Source organism: Nyctereutes procyonoides, unplaced genomic scaffold (genome assembly GCF_905146905.1).
Source record: "Nyctereutes procyonoides isolate TBG_1078 unplaced genomic scaffold, NYPRO_anot_genome, whole genome shotgun sequence".
Classification (NCBI taxonomy): domain Eukaryota; kingdom Metazoa; phylum Chordata; class Mammalia; order Carnivora; family Canidae; genus Nyctereutes; species Nyctereutes procyonoides.
In genome coordinates this window covers 51,182,199-51,199,708 of record NW_026575042.1, presented here as the reverse complement: position 1 = coordinate 51,199,708, position 17,510 = coordinate 51,182,199, and the positions used below count along the sequence as shown (strand labels likewise).

Sequence of the window (17,510 nt, the reverse complement as noted above, 5' to 3'; positions counted from 1 at the left end):
TGTACTGTTGGACCCTATTGGCTAGTGTCTTGGCGAGAATTTTTGCATCCATATTCATCAGGGATATTGATCTGTAATTCTGCTCTTCACTGGGATCTTTATCTGGTTTGGGAATCAAGGTAATGCTGGCCTCATAGAGCCAATTTGGAAGTTTTCTTTCCATTCTCTTCAGAGGAATAGGTATTAATTCTTCTTTAAATGTTTGGTAGAATTGCCCTGAAAGGAAATTGAAGCAGTAATCAAAAAACTTCCAACAAACCAGAGTCCAGGGCCAGGTGGCTGCCACTTTCACTCGCGAAAGTGCCTTACACTCTCCTTTTCTCCACCTGCTGCCCTGCCTCTTGCCTCCTCTAAGACAAAAGGAAGTGTCAATGCTCACTCTGTATATCTTTGCCTCTTTCTCCTCCTGACCAGACCCTCTCTAAGCTGCCTTCCAAATCCTTTGTCCCTGTGATCTCTGGAGTGAGGCAGGTTCAGGCAGGTAAGTCTCGCATGTACAGTGTGCTTCAATCCTTGCTTTATGGACTTTGAGCAGCATTGAGTTCTGCTGACCAGTTCCTCCTCCTTCCAGCATTTTCCCTTTTTAACTGTGTGATGCAGCACTCTGGTCTCCCTCCTACTCTCCAAATAGTCCTTTCAGCCCGCTTTCCAGGCTGCCTTCCTCCATCCAGATTCTCATTGCCGAGACCCCTCTCCTTTTCACCATACAACCTCTCCCCAGTCAATCTTCACCAGGTCCACAGCTTCAACAGCCCCTTCTCTGTGACAGCTTCTAAATGTGTATCTGCGGTGCTTGCCACTCCTCCCACCTCTGGATTTGCATCTCCCATCACTTACTTGGCTGCCTCAAAAGCATCTCAGACTCATTTCATTTCAAATGATTGTCCCTCCCTCGCCCCTGAAAAAGACTAAGTTGTCTTCCAGCATTCCCTTTATGAGTAAACACATCAATCATTCCACTGTAGCAGTCAGAGACCCACTGCCCTCTCCCTACCTCCATCCAGCCCCTCACTTAGCATTGTGGATTTGACCTTCTCAATGGCTCTCAACCCTGTCTGTCTCTCTCCATCACACAGAGCAAGATACCATCACCTCTTCCCTAAAATAATGGAAAAAGCCTCCTAAATGAGCTACTCAATCCTGCCAGCTGGCCTCCCATGATGCAACAAGAACAATCTCTTCAAAACACAACTCTGATGATGCTACTCCCCTGCATGAAACCTTAAAACAGCTTCCCACAGGTCTTAGTTTAAAGACCAGACTGTAACATGCCCCTCACAGCCTCACATGGTCTCTCCCATCCTCTGCAGCAGCATCTTGTCCCATATGGCATCTATTGTCTCTCTCTGCTCAGGCTAGGAGGATCTTCTTTCAGTTTCCCATACACACCTTGCTTCTTCCTGCCACTGGGTTTTTGTACGGAGTGCAGTTTCTCCTCTTTTCATCTGGTTAATAGAGATTTTAGCTTTTCCCATTACAATTCAAATTCACCACCATGGGGAAGCCTTCTGTGACCTCCATGATAACAAGGGTCTTCAAAACCTTCAAAGCCTTCTTCTCATGACAATCGTTACACCTGCTGTCTTGTTTTTTGTTTTCATTTTTTACATGTGGTTATTTGATTAATGTCTATTTCCTCTGGTAAATGGTAAATTCTATGAAGGGAGCCCTCCTCATCCATCCACCTTCAGCCCCTAGCACACAATGCTCAATAAATATTTGTCAAATAAGTGAACATCCAAAGTTTGTATCTTCTCAGAGAATTTTCAGTAAAATTTTTCTCAGGCAAATGATGACAAAAAACAAATTAATGAATTCACAGTGTTTCATTTTAAGAGACAAAGATAATTCATATTATAACATTTCTGGTGTAATTTTTGTGCCAAACGTATTCTTTTGAATTAACAGTATCTTCCTAAATAAGTTCTTTTCAAAGTAATATGAGAGCACAGAGAGAGATGGCATACATGAATACATGTTATAGATCAAGTTTCCAATGTAGACATTGTAAGACTTCTATTTATTACCAAAAAGTTGGAACCACAACAGATGGAACTTGTGTTAAATCATTCGACAAAAGCATTGTAGAGAACACCTTAGGATGTTCTAATACAGCAGCAATGTACAGGAAGCTGGGACGATGGCTAGGATGTGTTCAACTTGAACAATGCAAACAAGCTGACAAGTATGTCAGATGGATTTTTCCCTCTGCAAGGGAAGCAGCTCCACAGTCCACAGGCGAGTGAGAAAGCCCTCAACATCTACAAGCGTGTAAATCCAACTCTGCCAGCAAGACCCATCCATGAGCTCATATTAACGGAATGGCAGTGTGAGCCCAACATAAGAAATGTGTCTGGAACCCTTCCTCATTCAAAATTCCATCCTAAAATTGAGCGATTATCTTCATTCACTTCCACTGCCCCTGATCTTTTCCCATTGGCCCCTACTAGTCATTACTGGGCAAGTCCAGGCCAGTCTTCCTTGATAGCTGCCATAAAGGCACAAAGGTGATCGTGCTTGCTGTGCAAAACTACTGAACAGCTACTTCTTAGCAAGTAGCTGATACAATAGGAAGCCAAATTCCACGAATATTGATTCTGAGCATTTTTTCTGTTAACGCTATTGATTTAAGCCAAGGACGTGCCTGCTACCTCATACTGCTATCCTGTTTTTTAATTTCATGGAAAGGTTATAACAATTTTCTTCCCATTTTTGGTTTTGCAGTTTAACTGTTTTCTGTATTATGTGACCTGTTACTGTCATTTGCCATGAGGCTGCTTTCATTTCCTAGAAGTTCTTGGGTTACAGGAGAGTCACCTAGGGATCTTATTAAAAATGTAAGGTCCCTCACCCCATCCTAAAAATATGATTCAAAAGATTTGGGCGGTACCTTGGAAGGTGCATTTCAACAAACCAGCAAGTAACTCCAATGTAGGTGGCCCTCAGAACAGTCTGGAAAACATTGTTCTACAGGCTTATAAAATAGCAGTTCTGAAGCTTCTGTAGATCGACATTTCCATGACTGATAGAGAAGCCTAGAAAGCATACTACGTTTTGACATGTATAAAATTATTGAGGGGGGAAGCCATTCAGTTATACGTGGAAGTGTGCTCAAAGGGCTGCTGTCAAATGGAGTTTGTCTGTCCTATTCTGGACCCTCGGCATCTTGAAGGATGTTTCAAAACCTATGCTGGATTGTACCTCCTGCTTCATTTACCACAGATAAAGAAATATGGCACTCTAAAATAACGTCTAGATGTTCATTAGAAACATACCATTCGTGATGATCCTTAGTGATTTCAAAAACCACAGACACTCAGTTTACTAAATGTGACTCCTATAACCTCCTCATTTAATGCTTCTATCCTTCTTTAAGCATTTCCTCTATAATTAGAGTCGCCTTTACTAGAACTGACACATTACAAAAAATAGGTAGAACTGTGAAAGGGAATTCAAGTAAATCTCAGGGCATACAAAGAAATTCCCCAACAGACTGTATAGGAGTTATAATTCCCAGAAGCAGTAATTTCAAGGGAAATTTTTTAAAAAATGCATTTTCTCCGTTCTTATTCAGAAAACTAAGTATTTGACATTTATAAATTTTTTTCTTCCAGAATATGCCTTCTTTTGAAGGTATATGTATCTTTAACAATCAGGGAAGAATATCTAAGAACTCAAATATCACAAATGAAATTCATGGCAGTCTCCATTATGGGTTATTCATGCACAGCGCAATGTTTTCAAGACAAAAGTTACATAATCCAAAAAACACACAGTATCAGGGAGTTCTGAGTCTCTGAATCTGGATGGAAGTCACTGTGCAATGTGAATAGTGGTTATATGGGGGATACCATCTACCATCATAAAAACAAGCTGGAAGTCTGGAAGAAAGGGGAGCAACCTCAGATGGTGTGGAAACCACTCCCAATGCAGCCCAATCCGTACTGGATTGGCTTGAAAATGGCAGTATTAGTGAATAAGTTAATTTGTCACACAAAAACAGGAGAGTTCACCTCCCTTTTGAGACTCTTTGAAATCCCCCTCACACCTTAAGTTCAAAGCCTGAAGTCCTTGAACCTTAAAGGTGTTCATTGCCTCACCCTGAATTCTCTCATTATTCCAACATCTTCATGTAGACTTCACTACGTTCCTGATTTGGGGGGATGGAGGCAGGTTTTATCCTGGAGCCATTAGGATATGGGATTTATAAGAACCATAAAAGGTTCTTATACTGCTCATCACAGTAAAAGGATGATGAGCATCATTTTATGTTGATGATGATATTATGATCATAGTAGCTGCTATTTATTGATCCCTTACAATATACCAGCCATTTGGTTAAGCAAGGCCATTGTGAACTTTAATGGCACTTTTGTGTGTCTTTATTTATTATGGTGGATGAAATCCACTTGGGGGTGTATGACTTGAACAGCAAAATACAAGCCGAATTTCAGCCTCTACTCGCGACCTTGACTGAGTGCTCCTGTGCAGTGGCCAACTGCACAGCCATTCATGGTGGCCTTGGTGTTAAGCGTGACAACCCTAGAGATAGATAAAACTGAAGCTCAGTGGAGTAACTTGCACAAGACCTGTCATTTGTTAAGTAGCAGATTCTGGACTCCAGTTGAGGTCTGGCTTCAAAACCACGGCCCTCATCTCTTAAACTATAGGCCTATACCAGAAAAAGTTGCTGGTGTAGCCCTGTGTGGTGAGTAAACGTGGCATTCAGTGCACCATGTTTAAATTAAGCGATAAATGACTGAAGACATATTCCAAATTGCAAGAACGCTTAAAACCAGATGGAGACCTTGACTCAAGGAAACTCTAGTGCTCTTGAGATAAAAGTTATGTGACTACAGAAATTATTATTTTTCATTATGTTTCATTACAAAGCCTGAGATTCCAATTTGCACAATGTCCAGGACCCTTAAGAATTGGCCTCTCCTCGACTTTCACACCATCTCCGCCCCTCCAAGTCCCATCTCACAGAATGAGTTAGTTTCTAGAATGCATTGCACAACCCCTCTCTAGGCTGCGGCCCTTTGCCTATGGTTTTTGTTTTTGTTCTTGTTTGTTTGTTTGTTTTTTCAGTATGCCTCTTCTCCCTTCATGTTCATCACCGTTACTTGTTCTTCAGAATTCAGCTCAGATACGTTTACTCCAGGAAGCTCTCCTGCCTCCTCTGCCCAGTTAAGAAGTGTCCCAGTCTCCCTTACCTCCGGCTTTCAGTTACAGCTGACCACTAGGACAAAGGCAGGAGATCAGAGGGAGGGAGCGGAGTGGGGTTGGGTCATTTCTTCCCAGATTCCCCTCCCCTTGGTTGCTGCAGGTTGACTGTGCCCTATGCCCAGGGCCACAGCTCCTGTGAGTCGGTGTTCTGCCCACAGCTTTCCCTCTGGGTCCTCACTGCTCTCTCCCCTTTCCTCTTCATGCAGAGGCGTGTTAGGCCTCCCTGTGGCTCCTGGCCCCAGAGCACGAGGGTGCTTTTCCTACACCTTGCTCACATCTGTGTAAATAGTCCCTTTATTAACCCCCCTCAATTACCCAGCTTGAAGTGTCCTCTGTTTCCTGCTGAGACTCTGTGATACGTAACTGATCCCATCTGGGGCCCCGGGGGGCTTCATGCCTGTGCCAGCAGGACCTTCACAGGTTCTGGGCTCCTGCTTAGTCCTTAAGAAAAGCAAAGTCCTTTCTAGTGAGTCTTCAAAAGGACTGAACAACTGAAGTCCAATATGACCTCACCATGACAGTTTGTTACCCAGTCTCTTTCCTGGATCTTACACCTAGAATTGCCTTCATACCCTCCGTCCTCATGGCTTTGTCCCAGGGCAAGTGCTTTATAAAATTGCTTCTGAGTTCATGGTTTTTTTTTTTTTTTCAGATTCTTTACGTTCTTTTCTTTTCACGAGCTTTCCCTTACACACCCCCCTTGTACCTCTGCCCTTTTCCCTCTTCCTAAATACCCTTTTTCTCTTCCTTAGCACAGGCCCAGTCCCCATGTCACCGCCTCCCAGCCAGAAGTAGAATTTCCTTTCTTTGAGTATCGTAGTGCTTGGCTTTTACTTCTCCCGTGGCACTTGCCAAACTCCACATTGAGCTGTGTAATTTGTAAAAATACTTTACCTCACCTGCAAGATGATAAATTCAAGCTCCCTCTGAACTGGACATTGTCACCCGCTCAGATCCAAGCACAGTGGCTTTCAGCTTATCTGTGCTCAGGAGACTGTGCGGGGGTGGTGCGGGGGTGGCTGGATGGTTGGCGGATGAACAGAGGACTATTCTTTACTGCTTTGCTCTCCCTGCCGTGGGGCTTCTCAGCTTTGAGGTCTCTGCCTGGTATTATTTCGCTCTTACCAACGTCACACTGAGTCAGGTTAATGCCTTCAAAGTTCATTTTTTATCGACATAAATATCTTCAACCCTTGGTGCCCAAAAGAAATACAATTAGTGTATAAACATTTGCATTAACACTCAGAAAGACTTCTAAGTTGGTAAGCACGCTAACAGTTTGGGTTCCAATTGCACGAGGGAATTCAGTTTAATTTTCCATAGCTTTTCAGCTAACTGATGAAGAGAAGAACAGATCTGGGTTGGCGGAGAATGTCTTAGCCCAATGGTGGCCCTTCAATGAACTAATGCATTAGTTGGCGAGTGAGAAAAGATTTACATATCTTGCATGTGTTACGTAGTTTCAGGCACATGATCATTCTCTCAGTCTCATTCCACATATGCTGTTTTTCAAATAGGATATGATCATTCTTGGAAAGAATTAATTCCTCGTTTTGATCATGAAGACAGTGTCATCATGAGAACTATTGCTGATAAGGACATGATACGGGCAGTAGACCTATTAAACTGACACTTGGCCTCTTGTGCACGTGCTAGATATCACTGCAAAATAAAATTAAGATATGGAATAGTAGGTGGAGCGTTTTTAAGTCTTTTTTTTTTTTTTTACTTTTGAAACTATTTTTATTTTATTTTTTTTTTTTTTAAAGACAACCCAGGGATCCCTGAGTGGCGCAGCGGTTTGGCGCCTGCCTTTGGCCCAGGGCGCGATCCTGGAGACCCAGGATCGAATCCCGCGTCGGGCTCCCGGTGCATGGAGCCTGCTTCTCCCTCTGCCTGTGTCTCTGCCTCTCTCTCTCTGTGTGTGTGACTGTCATAAATAAATAAAAATTAAAAAAAAATAAAAAATAAAAGACAACCCAATTTATTTTTTTAATTTAATTTTATTTTTTTTTATTTATGATAGTCACAGAGAGAGAGAGAGAGAGAGAGAGAGAGAGAGAGAGAGAGAGGCAGAGACACAGGCAGAGGGAGAAGCAGGCTCCATGCACCGGGAGCCCGACGTGGGACAAGATCCCGGGTCTCCAGGATCGCGCCCTGGGCCAAAGGCAGGCGCCAAACCGCTGCGCCACCCAGGGATCCCCTTGAAACTATTTTTAAATTAATCCCAGAGCTACAAATAGTCTGGCTTTTATAAAATTATCAGAAGCTGACTCCAACCCCTAAATTCAGGCCCTCACACGCAGCTACTTTAAAGTTCTGCTAACATTTCCTTCCTACAGCCCTTTCCGTGGACTTTTTCCCTGGGGTAATTTTGGCTGGGCTATATAATGGAAAGCCTCTGTTCAGCAGAATTTCTCGGCAGTCCTTCATCTTTTTGATCTCCAGTAATCCTATCATTTCATCTTGAGTCTTTCATGGTCATTATGGTCATTATGTTCGGTCTGTGGGTGTGAGATCCTATCCACTCTGTATCTCAAACAATTCCTTCAACTATTCTGCCAAGTGCTCCTTGAAAACCTTTGTCACATACTCTTCAAGTGCAACCTTTGTAAAGTCTTTTTTTTTTAAGAGTGAGAGTAAGAGAGAGGGAGAGAGAGAGTGAGCGAGGGGAGGGGCGAAGGGAGAGGGAGAGAGAGAATCTTAAGCAGGCTCCATGCCCAGTGTGTGGAGCCCAGTGAGGGGCTGGATCTCCCGACCCTGAGATCATGACCTGAGCTGAAATCAAGAATCAGATGCTTAACCGACTGAGCCACCCAGGTGCCCCAAGTGCAACCTTTGGACCTGCCTTGAGGAGAAATACTTGAAGAAAATCCCCTATGTCAGATCCAGAAGGATCCATGGGCTTAAATATTATTTAAGTCAACCATGATTTCTAATCAGCTCAGGTATCATGACTATTTCAAATGATTCTTTGAGTAAATATAGAAGACTGAGACTAGAAAAATGTGCTGTTATGAAGCCATTACGTTAAATCATCTTACCATAAAAACCTTGGCAAGAAAGCAATGGGATTACAAACTATGTGGTAAAGTCTACTAAAAGCAGAGAGGACGGAGGGGGCCGTAGCGTTTACTTACCCGGTGTCCTCACATAAGTTTCTTAATTTTGACTTTTGATCGCATCATATTTGCAAAGCAGGTGGGATCTTGCTGATCAGAAAACTATAGTTGAAAGGATTCAAATATAACTCTTCTGAATTCTTATTCAAAAATCCTCGGACATCATAATTAGATTAGCGATTTTTTCTGATTTGAAAGCATAAGAAATGGATGTTTTAGGGAAGATTTTAATGTAAGTTTTGGCCTGGGCTATTCATTGTTTGCTTAGAGTGTGTTTTCCTTTTTTCTTGGATCTCCCTTTGGACCTTCTGTTCCTCCTCTCAGAGGGACTGCTGCCCCCTTCGTGCCTCAAGAGCACGCTGTTAGTAAACACTGAACCCACGGTCCAGGCCAACACTGTGAGGCTGTTCTGGCTCTCTAGGCCACGCTGCACGGGAAAGACAGAGCATCGGTCCTAAGTGCTCTGTCCGAGGTAACCGCTGAGTGTAGAGGCCATACAAAAGGAGCAAGCACCATGTTGATGGGACATTTCAATTTCCAAAGAGCATTACTGTATTAATACTCTAAGTCAGATGATTCCTAGTAAGGCAAGGCAGAGCTCTGAAATAATTTTCTTGAAACTGTTAGTCAATATTCCTTGAGTTCCTGCTCTCTCTATGCTCTGCTGTGCACCATGCTCGCCGCCATGAAGCTCCTCCAAAGACAGGAGACCTCTCAACACTGAAGTCTCAGATCGAAGTTCCCTTCAAACGTCCAGGCTATTTCCTGACAACTTATGTGCGCGGGCACCAACCCCCATGTCACTCCCAATTCATTTTCATCATAGCCCTGTCACTATCTAACAGTATATTTGATGTTTTCAGTGTTTAGCCTTATTGGGATCGACAATAGAACATTCCATTGAACATTCATCAGACAGGGGGGAAAAGGGCCAAACTAGCCTTAGTAGAACTTTGTTTATGAAAACTATCCATGCTGTAAATTGCATCATTCCTATCCTGAAAATACTGTCAAGATGGACAAATCCTCCTGGTCTGAAGTAGTTCCTTGACCTGTATTGGAAAAGAGAAACAGTAGGATAGCAAGAATGGGTTGTGTTTCTATGGTCAAACAGGCACTGTCTGGATTTCTAAGTGATGGAACACATTTCATTACATTCAAAGCGTAATGAAAATTGAACATAATGTATGTAAGTAAATGTTGCATAATCCCCAGAAATCAGATGCTCGCCTGTGAATTTGGAGAGTGAATCTTGTGTAGATGGCAAAATAAATGAAACTCTTCAGTTCAGCATTGTAACTTTTGACTTCTGACATTGTAACACATCTTCTAATTCCATGATCACACGTTATCGTACACACTCTACGTCACTGTAAAATTAACCTTTTCAGTCAACAAATACTTACAGATTCCCTATGTTCATCAGGCACTACTATACTAGATGCCGGGTGATACATCGGTGAACAAAGCAAAAATTTGCCCTCGTGGAGTTTTCAGTTCAATGGGAAAGACACATGTGAATCAGATAAATACCAATAACTATCTACCAATGATTCTTGATGTAAAAAAAAAAAAAAAAGACAAAAACACACACACAAAAAAAAAAAAAAAAAAACATGCCAGATGCGATGAGAACATATGGCAGGTGAATCCGCCCTCGTCTGAGATTGGGGAAGTTCTCCCAAAAGAAGCAACATCTAAGTTGACACCTGAAATGATTAGTTGTTGATTGGGCAGAGATGGGCGTATGCAGAATGGAGAGGGAGGACGTGTGTTCCCGAGTGGAAATACCACGTTCAAAAGAGTTGGGCTGGCCTTTGTGATATTATGTCTTCAGGAAAAACACATCTTCAGGGGCATTTCTTCAGCTTTTGCTGCCAAATAGCTAAATATCCTTGACTTATGATTATTTATAGAGCTATACTTCTAAGCAGCTTGTGTGAGCAGTTAATGTGAAACAAAAGAGTTAAGAAGCACAGAAAGTTGAATATCTGGCTACATCTTAAAAACTGCTAACCAGATGCTCTTTTTTGTGAACTCTATTCCTTTTGAAAATCTCAGTGAGGGCTTTCAACGGGTTCCCATTATCATATCTAAATTGTGCATTCCTTTAGGGACAAAAGGGGGAAAGGTTAACCAAATTCATAATTTACTGCCGCACTTTCCAAATATACTTTCCTGGGTTCTGGTTTGTTGTATAATTCTGACTTTTGATCGCTTGCCAAAAAAAATAATGGGAAATAAACGGCTTGATCATTCTCTTACCTTCAACAGTTATAAATCAAGATGGCCAGCCTCTCATAGAAGGAAAACTTAAAGAGAAGCAAGTCCGATGGAAGTTCATCAAGAGGTGGAAAACTCGTTATTTTACACTGGCTGGAAATCAACTTCTGTTTCAAAAAGGAAAGTCTGTAAGTTTCCCCCTTGCCTTTTATACTTGTATTTCTAAGGTCTCCATCTCCACCAACCAGCTAGGCATTTTGTCTCGAGTTAAAACACCAATAATTTGCCCTTTTCCATTTAAAATTTTACAGTGTCGGCGTTTTTTTGCATACGTTCCCTGGACTGTCTATTCTGTTTGGTCTTATGTTAGTCGGTTCACTTTTTCTCTTTGGTTTATTAGGGGAGATCTTTTTAAAAGTTGACTTACGTTTTAGAAGATGAACTACTGAAGATGAGCTCCTACCAATGAGCTTGACTTGAACAGTGTTTCTTTTGTTTCCTTATAGATCACTCACATAAATTAATAGCGTATGACATTGGCCCTGATTTCCTTTAGAACTAAAGGTTATATCTGGAGGCAGAGACCCAGGGAAGAGAGACAGCAGGCTGGGAGAAAGAAACAAAGGCTGATTTATCTTAAGTACTTCTTGTAGTCAACTAACTTCAGTTCTGGTTAGGGAAAACCATTATCACCCTTCACTTAATACCCAGATAATAACTAGAATGGGATTCTAAAAGAATTAATAAATATTCATTGAATATCATTTTCAGTCTGAAGTAGGATGCTCAGTAAATATCTGTGCTCTGGATTTTGAGTAGGAAACTTCTGAAATAGCATTCTATTCCAATCAGCAATGCGAAGCTATTCTCTTCTTTTCAAGTCAGTTTTATTTATCATTAAATTCTACTCATTCAGGATCAGAGAGAAAGAAATCTTGACGTACTTCTTGAATATTGTGAATATAATGATAACAGCTTATTGCATGCCACACTGGGTTGCCTTAAAGAATCCTCAGAACTCTCTCTCTCTCTGTCAAATAAATAAATAAAATCTTCTTTATTTTTTTTAAAGATTTTATTTATTTATTCATGAGAAACAGAGAGACAGAGAGGCAGAGACACAGGCAGAGGGAGAAGCAGGCTCCATGCAGGGAGCCCGACGTGGGACTCAATCCCGGGACCCCAGGATCATGCCCTGGGCCGAAGGCAGCACTAAACCACTGAGCCACTCGGGCTACCCTAAAATCTTCTTTAAAAAGTGGGGGTGGTGCCTAGGTGGGTCAGTCGGTTAAGCTTCTGCCTTCCACTCAGGTCATGATACCAGGGTCCTGGAATCGAGCCCCACATGGGAGCCTGCTTCTCCCTCTCCCTCTGCCTTCTACTCCCTCTGCTTTGCCTCTCTCTCTCTCTCTCTTTCTCTGTCAAATAAAATTCAAAAACCTTCAGAAGAGTCCTTTGAGGTCAGCATTATTGTTATTGCCGTATTACAGACGGGTAAGTCTGGGGTGCATTTCCCTCCCTCCCTCCCTGCCAGCGAATGGAGGCCTATTCCTCTGGGGGTGGAGGGTGATCCCGGAGGTCCCTTGCACAGTGCACAGTGAGAGCCCTCACTTGCCTGTGTCTTTCCCAGGAGGAGCAGATACCAGGTTGTCTGACCCCAAGAAAGCCTTGTGGGATCTGACTTGAGTGGGCAGCGGAGGTACTTTCTGTCTTTATCTTGCTGGTAGGCAGGCCAGGAAGGGCAAGACCTTGGCCTTTGGATTTCTGTCATGTCCCCCCTTTTACAGATATTATTTGAGCCCCAGAATCAGAGCAATGGAGAAAGCATGTGCATATGTACATGTGGTCATTCACTCCTGCACAAAGATGCCCAAAAAAACACGCATACAGCACCCTGCGCTGGCCTCTCTGCCCACTGTGTTCCGCTGGTGGCCTTTAAAACCCAGGGTCTGTCAGACATTACCAGGTGTTGGTCTTCGTCCTCATCAAAGTTATCTGGGAGATACAAAGGAGCTAAAGGCTCTGACAAGTCTCGCAGGAGATAGCCCACTTAATTTTGGTTAACTAGCATATCTCAAAGTTGTTCCACCATATAGCATTTAACATCAAGCCCCACCCCACTCCCTTCCCCTTGTGAGGGAGAGACACACACAGAGACTGATCAGCTTGACCAAAAATAGAGCCAGTAAGGTAAAAAGGGATAAAACTGGAGTCTGACACAAGCAGTATGACATCGGAGCATGTTATTAAATGAGTGTACTGTCCTGCGTCCCATGAACACTTACAATACAGAGTCAGTGGCAAACCAAACTACGTTTGAATTTAATTAATGAAAGATTTTAAATTATTTAAAAATCACGATTCACTGAGCACATTCGCACTATATCTTTGGATATAAAGATATATAAAATTATCTCATAAAATTTATTTGAACATTTTACTCAACAGAAACATAGTATATCTGAATTATGACAAATTTTGATCAACACTTCTTTAGTTACTAAAACTTCATGTTAACTTTTTGAATGAAAGAAGTTGGTGATACCTACACTAAGCTCATGCTACTTTCTTCGTCTGCGGGTATTATCAAATATACAGGTGGACTTTTCTGTGGCTGAAGATCTTTTTGAAGGAGAAGCATAATGGTGTGCTCGATTCAGACCGTGGTTGGAGGTTTAAAGAAACTCTTCTTAGCATAGCTCCACATTGAAGTACTTTTAAAGTATCTAAAATGACCATCTGAATTTCCTGTTTTTATTAAAGAAATCAGAAATAGAAGTTAAGATACAGTGATTTTTCCGATCCCTTGAGGCAGAGCAGAGTTTGTGCATAAGAATATTTTCCTGAGCTCAGATAATAACCTTTATACTTCTTGATTCAGAGCTTTTTAAGAAAGCTTAAAGAATAAACTACTTTATAATTGGCTAACTTGTTTGACATCTTTACTGGGAAATAATGGTTTGACATTTAAGAAATGTGATGGAACATGTGGCTCAAATATTGAGAAATAATATAATGCAGTAGAAGGACCACAGCAAATTCCCGCTCACCCCCAGGGACACGGTGACCTAGCAGGGGTCACCAGGCCACCCGAAACTTCGGCCCCATCATAAAGGACCTTTCTGAGGAGGGCACTTGATGGGATGAGCACTGGGTGATATGCTATATGTTGGCAAATTAAACTCCAATTAAAAAAAATAATAATATAAATAAATAAATAAACAAACAAACAAACATTAATGACAGAAAATAAAAGTAAAGGACCTTTCTTATAAATGAGAAAAATGTGCATTTTTAATAAGAACTGAAAGACTACAGAGAATTAGGGTAACTTTTTGTTTTCTTGATCAGTTCCTCCAGGTATCAATGTCTAGTCTCTAATTCAAAGAAATACAAACTTATCACTGTCAGATATTTACTTTAGACCAAATTGCGCTAACAAAGTATTATCTAGTACAAGTATCTTCAAACTTTATTCTATTCCCTAAAAGAATTTTGAAAATCTGTGCAATACCTTGCAGCATTTTAAGTTTATCCTAGGTTTAAGAAGTTGTCCAAATTGTAATTTCTGTTGAACTGAAAATATTATCATTTTAGAATAAAAAGTTCACACTTCTCCTTCAATATAACCATTGGAATAACATACCATAGCAATTTGGCACCTACGACCATCCATTTAAAAAAATAAACAAATTGGTTCATCTCTTACTGCAGTGTTTACACGGTATCCTTTTTCCCTCAAGTCATATTGTTTCCTACCTGCTCCACAGTATTTTATCCTGATCACCCAATCATTTTTCACTGCAGTAAAATTATCTATATAAATTGAAATTTATTTTAATATTTTGTGACATCAGTCTCTAAATATTAATATTTTATTATTATATTTTTAAGACTATCACTTATGAAAAGTCATGAGTATAATACAAAATGTTATAAATGGGTACCAACCATTAAAAAGTGAAATGCTGTTGGAAATGCTTCTCTTAACGAAACAGCTGGGGAGTGGTTGTATTGCTTTGGTTGAAAGACGCTTCCCCAGCATCAATATTTTCGATTGCTTTTCTCACTTGTTTGATCCTCCTGAGATTTTTCCAAGTTGGATGATACATCATGGGAACTTTGGGATGAGGGAGAAGGGTGCCTTTTCATTGGAAGGTGAAAGAAAGGTAGTTGTATAGGGGAGGCGGGAAAGGAGAGCGGGCAAGAGCCTCAGGCCCAGGCAAGTCCTCCGGTAGACAAATGTATTCAGGGGTTTTAAAGAAATTGCCGTAGAGAAGTACTTGCTCTTTTGAAACTATTCATACTAGCCCGTTGTGATGAGCCTCCTGTGTTGCAGCAGGCATCTTTGAGGCTCTGTGTTGATGCAAGAAAAATGTAAATCATCAAGTATTCTTTCACTAAATGTTTGTAGACAAATCATACTTCCAAAGCTCCAGTGTATTTCAAAAACAGTTTGATTTACTTAAACATTAGAACCCTGTTTATTCAATTCATACACCTTTCTCAGAGATAATACAAAGGAAAATTCATTTTCATGCTTCCCAAACTGTCTCAAATTCTGGATTAATAGTACTCTAACTGTACTATTGCTTTTTGCTCTATTGATACAGTATTGATATCAATAAAAAATGACATAAAATCAAAGAAAATGAATTAAACATTTCCCCAAATCCCACCAAATAATAAGTTTTTATAAATTAGCCATCTGTGCCAACTTAATAGACTGTAACATAGGGCCAATTGCTCACTCCTTCCATTGTTTTAATGACTCATTGAGGCCTTAGCATTCAAAATACCAAAGGTTATGAACTATATGCAGTGAAAGGATTCTGATCCCTCTTGAAAAAGTCTCCAGTTGCCAGAGATCTTTTCATACTCTGGGAGCCAGCTCATGTTCTCTCCTTCCCATATGCATTTCAGAAAGATGATCCTGATGACTCCCCAATAGAACTCAGCAAAGTACAGAGTGTGAAAGTTGTGGCCAGGAAACGCAGGGACCGCTCCCTCCCTCGGGCTTTTGAAATCTTCACAGACAATAAAACCTATGTTTTCAAGGCCAAGGATGAGAAGAATGCAGAAGAGTGGCTCCAGTGCATCAATGTGGCAGTTGCCCAAGCAAAAGAGAGGGAAAGTAGAGAAGTAACCACATATCTCTAGGGATTTGCAAGCCGACCTCACACGGATCGTATACCATGGGATTGCCTGATGATTGCCAATGTCAAGAGAAAGAAAGAAATTCACCAAGTCACATTGTGTTTTTACTAAGTACCAGTGGAACAGTTTTCCCTAAGAGGCAGGACCTAAAAGTGGCAGGATTCTTATGCATCTCATGTTCTAATGGCGCCTGCGTTAACTCCAAGAGCATCTGTGTGATGCATCCAGGAAAAGGAGCTAGAGATGATATGGGGCAGAAAGGGGGGTGTCGAGGATCTAGGAACCTCTGTAGGTATTCCATTGTATGCTGTAAGAACATAACTTTACAAGATACTTGAAATACCTACCCGGAGAAAGATTAAACACTTCTGAGGAAAACCACTGTCTGCCAGAAGTATTAGAAGAAAAAAAGAGAGGAAAAGTCAAAATTATATGGGATCCCTGGGTGGCGCAGCGGTTTGGCGCCTGCCTTTGGCCCAGGGCGCGATCCTGGAGACACGGGATCGAATCCCACATCGGGCTCCCGGTGCATGGAGCCTGCTTCTCCCTCTGCCTGTGTCTCTGCCTCTCTCTCTCTGTGACTATCATAAAGAAATAAAAATTTTTTTAAAAAAAGAAAAGTCAAAATTATGGACCCTGAGGGAACACATATAACTTACTTACATTCATAAAATGGTGTTTTTTTCTCTCTAATGCAAATGAAACTAACACATAGTAAGATGGTTTGCAAGTGAAGACAGTTATGTAATTAAATGTCTGTCTTTCAAAACAACGTCTCTGATTATTCCATTTAGGTGCATATAATATGATCTAAAGTTTAGGTTCTTGGATATATCTCCTGCCCAAGGCAGTAAATGTAAGGATAGGCATAGGAAACCATTTTCACCATCTTCAAAATATGTGCCATTTCCATTAAACTTGGAGATGTTCAAGTTCTATACTTTTCTTCTCTATAGTCAACATTTTAATATCTCAAAATTACATTTAATGGTTTTTCTCATCACTCATATATATATTTTTTAATTAAGCGGTGGCAGATAGAATTATAGAATGATCCCCAATGGTCTACACCCCGACTGTCCCCTTAATTGTGGGATTTATAACTTGCTTCTAACTGATAGGATATGGCAGAAAGAATGAGATAGTCTCTTCTATGATTATGTTATATTACATGGCAAAGGTGAAGAGGTTTCTGGTTCTTAATCAGGTGACTTTGAGTCAGTCAAAAGGATACGACCTGGTTGGGCCCGACCTCATCAGATAAGCCTTTTAAAAAAGAGTGAATGAGTCAGAGACTCTCTCTCTTCCCCTGGCCTTGAATAAGCAAGCTGCCACAAGTTCTACAGTTTCAAGGGAATGAATTTCGCCAACAACCAGTAAGCTCGGAAGAGGATCTCAGCCCCAGCCAACACCTTGATGGCAGCTTTGTGAAACCTTGAGCAAAGGACCCAGCTAAGCCATGCTTGGACATCTAACCCAGAGGAACTTTGAGATAATAAATACATGTTGTTTAAAGCCACTAAGTGTGTGAAAATTTGTTCCATAGAAATAGATCATTAATACAAAAGTTAAGTTGGAGTACATATAAAGGGTCATTTTTTCCTTTAAAATTTACTGACTACATAGTCTAGTATAGAAATCTGGGGGGGTGTGGGGAATCTAAGTAATCAATATTCTTAATTCTACCTTGACTCTACTGCTAACTCAGTGGGACAGGAAATATGTACGAGGCCAAGCTGGAGGAAAGAAACAATTGAATTTTAACATGTAAAGTTTGAG

General features: G+C 41.1%; 1 protein-coding gene across 2 annotated transcripts in view; it reads left to right on the top strand.

The window, feature by feature from the left end:
- VEPH1 (ventricular zone expressed PH domain containing 1) overlaps positions 1 to 17,207 on the top strand; it is a 223,136-nt gene extending 205,929 nt beyond the window's left edge. For both annotated transcript variants that reach the window (XM_055321784.1, XM_055321783.1), the window contains 2 exons: positions 10,626 to 10,762; positions 15,498 to 17,207. In XM_055321784.1, the coding sequence (XP_055177759.1) occupies positions 10,626 to 10,762; positions 15,498 to 15,734 (374 nt within the window). In that variant the 3' untranslated portion in view covers positions 15,735 to 17,207. The remainder of the gene's footprint in view (positions 1 to 10,625; positions 10,763 to 15,497) is intronic.
- Positions 17,208 to 17,510: the final 303 nt, after the last annotated feature.